General features: G+C 43.8%; 1 protein-coding gene across 1 annotated transcript; it reads left to right on the plus strand.

Moving 5' to 3' along the window:
* Positions 1-4,323: 4,323 nt before the first annotated feature.
* LOC127323280 (uncharacterized) lies at positions 4,324-8,733 on the plus strand. The gene is made up of 4 exons (XM_051351433.2): positions 4,324-4,549; positions 6,075-6,260; positions 8,014-8,233; positions 8,343-8,733. The coding sequence occupies exons 1-4, from the start codon at positions 4,419-4,421 to the stop codon at positions 8,607-8,609; spliced, it is 804 nt and encodes a 267-aa protein (XP_051207393.1). The 5' UTR covers positions 4,324-4,418; the 3' UTR covers positions 8,610-8,733.
* The last annotated feature ends 1,182 nt before the right edge of the window (positions 8,734-9,915 follow it).

Below are 9,915 nucleotides of genomic sequence, written 5' to 3' on the forward strand. Positions count from 1 at the left end.
GTTGTTAGTATTGGTATCACTTTGGGAGCATTGAATAAATCTATTTGGTTTTGGCAAACTTAGCATTGGTCAATAGCAACAACACTTTGAGGTTTAAATAGAAAAGAGAAATACATGTAGTTGTTTCATTGTCTTTCTTGTTAGCTCATAGCTTATTATTCTGAAGTTAAAATTGTTTGTGCTTACAAGGAAGATGCATGATTGTTTCTATCATATGTATATTTGTTTGTTTCCCTCGACTCTTATGCTTGCTAATTAACCTTGCTAGCCAAAGACCTGTACCGAGAGGGAATACTTCTCGTGCATCCAAACCTTAACCCAAACCTATGCCATTTGTGTCCACCATACCTACCTACTACATGGTATTTTCTGCCATTCCAAGTAAATACTTCATGTGCTACCTTTAAACAATTCAAAACTTAGTATCTCTTATTTGTGTAAATGTTTCATAGCTCATGAGGAAGTATGTGGTGTTTTATCTTTCAATCTTGTTGGGCAACTTCCACCAATGGACTAGTGGCTTCATCCGCTTATCCAATAATTTTGCAAAAAGAGCTGGCAATGGGATTCCCAGTCCCAAATTAATCAAACTAAATAGACACTCCTCCATGGTATGTGATTGATGGACGGCACCCGAAGGATTCGGTTAGCCATGGCTTGTGTAAGCAAAGGTTGGGGGGAGTGTCATCATCATAATAAAACTAAAATAAAAAGGCACTCCTTCATGGTATGAGATTGTTGGCAGGCACCCGAGGATTCGGTTAGCCATGGTTTGTGAAAGAAAGGTTGGAAGGAGTGCCACACAAAATGAAAATAATATGGGAGCCGCTCTTGGGAGGTTGTCTGGCAAGGGGGTTAGAGTACCCGCTACCAGTCGTTGACAACAACAAACACCTCTCAAAATGTTACTTTTATTCTCTTTATATGATTGCAAAACTGAAAAAGCTCTAGCACATGATTTAATCACTGCTTCCCTCTGCGAAGGGCCTGTCTTTTACTTTATGTTGAGTCTGTAAACCTATTTCCCTCCATCTCAAGCAAGCATTTGAGTAGTTGTGATCAAACCATTATATTGTGATTTGCTACATCATGTCTTTTATTCTTCCTTGTTTAGTACAAGTTTTATCTGAATGAATATAGCTTTGCAAGTTATCAATGATCATGAGAAGACCATTATGATTGAGTATGCAAGTTGTGCTTTATAAACTTTAACATGAGAGCGCTGCTCAATGAGATAAATATAATCTGTTAATTGTTCTCTGACCAAGAACGAAGTTTGCCATCACCAATTATGATTTCTTATGCACCTTTACTTGTGATTACCTTATACTTGTTTCAAGATGAGTTATAAGAGGTTGTTTACTATAATGTCCTGTGTGAATGAATATGATGCTTCTTGTCCGTATTTTGTTTATCGACTCTTCACTCCATAAACATGTGGTCCTGTCTATCGAGCTCAGTTTCGCAGGGACAAGCGAAGTCTAAGCTTGGGGGGAGTTGATACGTCCAATTTGCATCACTATTTTATATCATAATTTGCTGTTATTCATTGATATATTTCATATTGGGACACAATACTTATGATATTTCATCTATTTTGCATGTTTCATCATTATTGGAGGATCAAGCACCGGAGCCAGGATTCTCTTGGAAAAAGCACCGTCGAACGCAATATTTCGGAAGATCAACTGGGAGAAAATTATACCAAAAATCCTATTTTTCAAGATGACGAAGGAAGCCGGAAGGAGGGGCCGGGAGGACCCGGGTGGGGCCACACCCTAGGGCGGCGCGGCCCATGCCCCTGGCCGCGCCGCCATGTGGTCCTGGGGCCCACGACCCCTTTCGCCTCCTTTTCTTCGCGAAATCCTTCGTCCCGAAAACCTAAGCCACAGAGGGTACCTCGCGAAGAGTTACTGACCGCCTCTGCGGGGCGGAGAACACCAGAGAGAAAAGAGCTCTCCGGCGGGCGAGGAATCCGCCGGGGAAATTCCCTCCGGGAGGAAATCGACGCCAGCGTCACCGTCATCGAGCTGGACATCATCGCCATCACCATCATCATCATCTCCACCATCATCACCGCCGTCATCACCGCTGGACACCGTCACCGCCGTAGCAATTTGGGTTTGATCTTGATTGTTTGATAGGGGAAACTCTCCCGGTATCGATCTCTACTTGTTGTTGATGCTATTGAGTGAAACCATTGAACCAAGTTTATGTTCAGATTGTTATTCATCATCATATCACCTCTGATCATGTTCCATATGATGTCTCGTGAGTAGTTCGTTTAGTTCTTGAGGACATGGGTGAAGTCTAAATGTTAGTAGTGAATTATGGTTGAGTAATATTCAATGGTGTGATATTTAAGTTGTGGTGTTATTCTTCTAGTGGTGTCATGTGAACGTCGACTACATGACACTTCACCATTTATGGGCCTAGGGGAATGCATCTTGTACTCGTTTGCCAATTGCGGGGTTGCCGGAGTGACAGAAACCTAAACCCCCGCTGGTATATCGATGCAGGAGGGATCGCAGGATCTCAGAGTTTAAGGCTGTGGTTAGATTTAATTCTTAATTACTTTCTTGTAGTTGCGGATGCTTGCAAGGGGTATAATCACAAGTATGTATTAGTCCTAGGAAGGGCGGTACATTAGCATAGGTTCACCCACACAACACTTATCATAACAATGAAGATTATTTAGCTGTATGTAGCGAAAGCACTAGACTAAAATCCCGTGTGTCCTCGAGAACGTTTGGTCATTATAAGTAAACAAACCGGCTTGTCCTTTGTGCTAAAAAGGATTGGGCCACTCGCTGCAATTGTTACTCTCGCACTTTACTTACTCGTACTTTATTCAACTGTTACATCAAAACCCCCTGAATACTTGTCTGTGAGCATTTACAGTGAATCCTTCATCGAAACTGCTTGTCAACACCTTCTGCTCCTCGTTGGGATCGACATTCTTACTTATCGAAGATACTACGATACACCCCCTATACTTGTGGGTCATCAGTCGTCCAAGATCTCCTCAGGATACGCATGCTTAACTAACTCGATACGCGTGTTCTCATGGAACCACTCGAGGTAGTTGTTGAAAGCGGCGAAGTCGTGAGGCACAATCTGCTCAGGGCCAGCATTCCGTGCCGCTTGCAAACAGTGTTGGAACGCTGCGATGTGGCCGCTATGATGGACTGGCCAATTTGTGATCTTCCTCTGCCGCTGCCTATCAAGCCTGCAAGAATCAACAAGTTAGTTTGTACCTCTTCTATCAAGAATCTTCCATCGCATGATTCCAGAAGTTTACCTATCTAGGGTTCATATCCAAATCCACTAACATATCTAGGGTTCCTACACATACACATTCAACACATACATACCCATTTCAACACATACATAGCCATTTCAAACATCTTTGGTTCAAACACAACCAACATTTCAACACATACATACATAGGATTTCAACACATACATGTAAAATTTCATATCTAGGGTTCCAACAAATCTTTGGTTCAAACACATATACTACAATGTAGATTCCACCAACATAAATTTCCACATATCCAAATCCAAGAAATCTACCAAATCTAGGGTTCATACCAAAATCTACCAAATCCACCAACACTATTGGATGAATCGGAGGGAATCGAAGGGGAATACCTTGAGGAATGGAGGAGGAAGGAGTTGGCCGGATAGATCTGATGATTCCTTGGTTGATTTGGTGGGGGGGGCGGAGGGGAGGCGTGCGGCGGCGGCGGTTGGGGAGGAGAAGGAGAGAGGAAGAGAAAGAAGAAAGAAGGGTCGGGCTGGGCGCGGGCGCGGACGCCACACTTAAGTGGATGTGTGGCGCCCGTGGCATCGGCGCCACACAGGCTAGTGTGGCGCCCGTGGCATCGGCGCCACACATCGAGCCTCGCAAAACGGCTAAGTCCCAGACGAATTGTCTCACAGTATGTTTGGGGCAATTACAAGTGCATGTGTGCCGCCGTTGGGAGTGGCGCCACACATGCTGCCACGTCGGATGAGCGCACCAGCTCAGCGGCGAGGGGGCCACGTCGGCTGGGAGTGTGGCGCCGGCAGGAGGGGCGCCACATGGGCATGTGTGGCGCCCATGGGAGGGGCGCCACACAAAAGGGTTAGATTTGGTGAAATAGTTTCGCCGGAGGGTCAGTCTGTGCTTTTCTTTCACTTTTGGGTTATTTTTGTGCAATTTATTATCATGGGTTTGGGAGAGGTCGACCCGGGTAAACCCGACCTATTGGCAGGCTTTAGCCGGTTACTGCTGGTAGCTGGGCCCCACGCCCTAGGTTTTCCAGTTTTCCTCATCCCCCCACGCTCCCACCTTTTCCAGCCCCCGTCGCCATCCCCCCCGGGGTCAGATCTGCTAGCGTTCAGGCACCGCAGTGGTTGCAGCTTCCAGCCGGATGCCGCGCGACCTGTCACGGTCGCCGCCCCGGCGGCGTCGGCGGTCGCCGTCCCCACTCTATCGAGGACGGAGGAACCGAAGGGAACGCGTCCCCAGCCGCAGCAGGTCCCCTTATCGTCCCTCCTATAGGTGATCTCCCATGTCACACGCCACATCAATCTGTCGCGCTTTATCTTTTCCCGTTGTTAATTAGCAAGGGTAGGGAAGGTATAAGGAGATGCTAATCAGCCGATTAGTTTTTCTATTTATTCATTTTTTTTGCTATGACATCGGATGTATTGTAACTGCAAACCTGCTGAATGGACTGAGATTTCTGGGTCACCTTATGGTTTTTGGATCTATGGATAGTTCGTGAGTTGTTTACTTGTTTTTTATTAACAGTTAGCAGGTTCTGCTAGTATCGCAGTTCATGTGAATATGTGATTGTTCTACTCCCTCCGTCCTGAAAAGTATGTCACAGATTTGTACTTTTCGGGACGGAAGGAATATGATATATTCACGATACTCAGATCATGTTTGGAAAATTGGAAATGAGGCATCCAGGTCAATTATGTCAATAGAATAGGGGGCTAAAGTTCTAATGAAATTCATGCTATCAGCCCGAATGAGCTTTGCGCTTTGACCTGGATGACATTCAATATTGCCCAAGTTAATGGAACGTTGCAATTTTATTTGGATTTTGGCATCTGTTTTCCACCATCCCACGAGGTTGGACTTCCATGCATTAGGTGCACCTTGCCCCCTTACATGGTTAGCCAGTGTCTTTAAATATGTAATTACGTTCGGTTTCGCAGCAACACTTATGTTCCCACCAGCCATTGGTGACATTCCGGAAAATAAGGAGATCAAGCAAAAGGATTAGTTAATCTTTCCTTTCTCAGTAAAGTGGCTGTTTGAGAAGAAACTTAAACACTATCCTTTGTACTGGTTTGGGTGCATACTACAACCTACAAAATAAGCATGAATGACAATTCCTCATACTTGTGTTAGCTGAACAGTCCTGCAAGCTGCTCGATTGTCTCCGGTTATCCTGACCGGTGAGAACTCTTGTGGACTTGTCTTGCTGCCCACCCACTTTGTTTTAAATCCAGCCTCAAGCTGAAGTCAACAATAATGATCTAGTTGCTCATGGATAGGAAGGTATTGTGATGGCAACAGAGGAAAGCCGAATTTTGTACCAGGGTACACAATCTTCTGGAACATCTTTGGGCAAACACACGTGCAGGGGCCAAAAGAGGGTGAAGGGGAGAATTTGGTCAATAAATGTGGAGTTTCTTATGTTACCAATCTATATTAATCTTATATAAAAACTACTAAAATCTGCGGCATCCATTTTACATCCAAACCAAGAAAAAGTGTTGAGGATGGAATGCATAAGGAGGCAGCTTGGAACATATGAGCAGATGATGCTTGAATATAATTACTGGTAATCTGCATTGCTTGACAAGAACTCTTTCGGTAGAAAGCATGGAATGTACAAAGATTTTTACTCTATGCTGTATTGCTGTGGAATCCTTCAAAGTTCTAACAATGTTTGAGGTAACTGCTTTCACTCACTTATTAGGGCTTCAGTAAGTGATAGTGATTGACTGTTTCATGTTATCCTATCATTGCTTCTATATTTTTCCTTACCATGGCAACCTTTGCATTCCAGAAGGAAGAGCCCTTCACCCTCCTCTCCTAGGAGGCGCAAGAGTCGATCTCCATCAGAAAGACGTAACAAACGAAAGAGAAGTCGGAGTGTCACTAGCTCCCCAATTGCCAAATCAACTCCTCAGCTTAGGTCTCCAGAGAATAAGAATGTCATTGATAAGCAAAGGCTAGAAGAAGAAAAGAAAAGGTGGGGAGTATCTGCTTTGCTATTTAGAGTTTGGATATGCAATCTACCAACCAAATTGTTTACTGTTTCTCTCTTTGCCTTGCCCCTTTTCAATGTTGACGAGCTATTGCTTAAGGATATTTTCATAGTGATATTGTATTGTATTCATCTTGCTGCTGTTTTCACCACATTGTGAGGTCAGGTTCTACTTGGCTATCTGTGCTCTAAATTATATCTTTTCCAGAATACATGTATTTTAATTGCTCTAGATTTTTCAAAATACACATTCACAGTGGGTTTAGTAATATTTTTGTCGAACAATAATATATGGACTATTATGTTGATATAAATGTTAATTTGATAATCTTTTCCATACATGGATTATTCTGTTTATAAAATGAAGGCACATCCAACTTTCCTCACTGCTAGTACCTCTTTGTTTAGATATAACTGCATCTTATATGCTTAAGTTGCTGCAAGCTAGCTGTGAAAAGGCAATCTATGTACAGTGCATTGAAACTATGTTGAATATAACTCAGTAAGAAATGAAATTAGTCGCAACACTCCACTATCATCACCACAGTTGGTTCTATTTCCATGTTTATGCAAATTAATAATGCTATTGTTCATATGCTATGTAGTCAGGTTGCAGTTCTCAGTTTCCTGTGCTTATTCAATGGCCAACGTTTTATGTGAGGACAATTAGCTACTGGCTTAGTTCCAATTTAGTGGCGTTCCTTTCTTCTGATTTAGTTCCGGACTTCTGGTGTTGTTTTGGGCTTTCTGTAAAAATCATTACTTCCTCCGTTCTTTTTTAATTGACTCAAATTTAGTACAAAGTTGTACTAAATCTGAGTCAATTAAAAGAGAACGGAGGGAGTACCATTTTAACTATTCACTGCTCTTCTGGTTTTGAATATGGAATAGTTCGTTTGCTGCCCTGACATGTAACGTATAGATGGGAATGAAACTGAAGTGGCAGAATATTAAATTGTATCATTAAACATGGTGGCTTTTCAGTTTATGTTTAGTTTTTGTCTATTGCCTGTTATTTGAAGTGTGCTAACTCTTTTTTTTTTGCTTCCTCAAAAAGTGATACTCCCTCCATCCCACGAAACATGTCTTAAGTTTATCTAAATTTAGATGGATGTAGAGACTAAGGCTTTGATGTTGTTGTTGTTGTAGAGACTAAATAGTGTCTAGATACATCCAAATTTAGACAAAGTTAAGACATGTTTCATGGGACGGAGGGAGTACTAGCCAATTGAGTTTTTCTCAAAAAGGTCAATGCATGGTTGGTTTGATATATGTTCTGAGATACATGTAAAAATATAATTTAGTTGGAATATTGAGATGCATGTAAAAATATCATTTAGTTGGAATAGTGAGACGCTTACATGATTAGCTCTAAATCTGCCACAAGTTACTTGACATTCTTCTCTACAGGCTTTTCTGAAGGAAGCTACTGCTATAGTTCCACTTATTATATTTGATGATGCAATTGGTGATCCTTTATCTACTCTTGACCAGTTTTGCTAATTCGTTTTTTGGATCTGGAATCATAATAGAGGTATGCCTAAAATGTATTAGTTTGTATTCAACACTATGCTGATGAAAGGTATAGCTGATGATAGATAGCGTTAAAGAATGTAAATCTAGCGCCTTGCTTTTGGCTGCTTTTGTTGCCTTGAATATTCTTTTTATGGAAGTGTTGGCATTTAGGAATATTATATTATCCAAAATTCACTTCTTTGACTTGTTCTTGCAATTGCAGGTGCCAAAAAGAAGTTGAACTGAGACTATTAGAGGAGGAAACAACAAAAAGAGTTGAGCAAGCTATTAGAAAACAAGTTGAGGATAGTATGAATTCTGAGGAAATTAAACATGAAATACAAAGACGTATTGATGAAGGGCGGAAAAGGATACATGGAGAGGTGGCTGCTCAAATCGAGAAAGAGAAGGTGTCGGCGTTGGTAGAGGCCCAGCAGAAAGCTGTAAGCTCCTTGCCGCTGGCATGTATTATGCACCCTTTGCATGATTAATTTGTCCTTGTTATAATTCAATAAAGCTCATATTTGCTGGTACTCATTTTTGTTGCCACAGGAACATGAGAAGAAAGAGCGAGAAGAGCTAGAGAGGAAGCTTGAAGAAGACCGAAAGAAAGCAGAGGAGGCTCAGATGAAGGTAGCTATGGAGCAGCAACAGAAAGAGCTGGAACGGTATCAGGAGCTGGAGAGGCTTCAGAAAGAGAGGGAGGAAGCCATGAAGCAGAAACAGATGGAGGAACAGCAGCAGAAGCAGAACCAGATGAAGCTGCTGGGCAAGAACAAGTCACGGCCGAAGCTGTCGTTCGCTTTTGGGACGAAGTAGTGTCGATTTGCTAAGCGAAGATAGCACCTTAGTTTCCATTTATAAACACCTGTACGTAACTGATCATTGCTGGTATGTCGCTCAGGCAAATCCTGGTGTAGTAAAAGTTGGTTCTTCATCTGTCTGCCGCCGTTCCGCCCCAGATCCGGCCGCTCTCGACGCCTGCGCTCGCGCTGGTGCTCGTAGAGATGCGCTAGGATGCTGGCTTCTCTTGTTTTTCAGTAGGTCTAGGACTAGGTCTAGGTTTGCTTGTGTCTGGTCCCTAGTGGTGATTGGCGTTATGCCTTTGTTTGGCGCTATGCCGGCTATGCGGATGTTCCCGGCGCTCTCGAGCGGTGGCCGGGGCGTGGTGCTGGTTCTACTCCTCGCGGTGCTCTCGAGGTGGGAGCCGGATGCGACGGTCGGGGCCGACATCAAATCCCCAGTGAATAAGCTCGTTTTGCAGATTCGAAGTGCAGATCGACCAGTTTTGGTTTCCTCTCTCCCGATTTGCAGCCATCGTGGTGATGGTACTGTCGGTGAGGTGGTTTCCATGGCTGGTTTTCGATCTGTGCCGATGGGTACTTTGCAAGGAGGAAGGTCTGCTCCTCTTCTGTCTTTTGATTGTCTTCGAGGTGAAGGTGGATCAAGACCAGATGAGAAGGCAGCTTCATCTTTTCGACATGTCCTGAGCTCCATCCCGGCGGTGATTTGCCCGAGACTTTTGGTCCGCACGCCGCCGCATCTTCAGGCCGAAGGGCGGCCATCAAAGAAGTTCCTCCCAGCCGATGTGCATGAAGGGAGGCAGTTCATCCGTGGATTGGCATCCGTGCCGTCTTCGTCTGCGTGGTGCCGAAGGAGGAGGCGCGGCGACGACCTTGCCCCAAGTGGTTCCGTCCCCGGCGGTGAGGTCGCTGGTTTCGTTCTACGGTTGTATCTTGGACTTGATCGCGTTTTTCACTTTTCTTTTAGGGCCCTCTTTGCAATGTCCAGGGACTGGTCTGTAGTTCCTTTACTTTTTAGCTCCTTGGATGTAACCAGTCGGATTTTAATGAATATATGAATGTGCGTCGAGGTCCTTTGGGACCTCTCTTCTGTTCAAAAAAAAAAAAAAATCTGTCTTTTAACCGGCCTTAGTCGTGCGCTCCAAAGGCTTTTTCTACTTGGCGCGGTCCAATACGCTTTTTCTACCTGGCGCGGTCCAGTACGCTGTTCGGCACCCCAAGGCCATCCCCGTTCCAAAGGGACGCTTCAGGCATGGTGGGCCCAATGTGTCATTGAGATGTCATTGAGATACGAATGAAGCGCATCAACTTTGCCTTAATAG

The sequence above is a fragment of the Lolium perenne genome, chromosome 4 (assembly GCF_019359855.2).
Source record: "Lolium perenne isolate Kyuss_39 chromosome 4, Kyuss_2.0, whole genome shotgun sequence".
Lineage (NCBI taxonomy): Eukaryota > Viridiplantae > Streptophyta > Magnoliopsida > Poales > Poaceae > Lolium > Lolium perenne.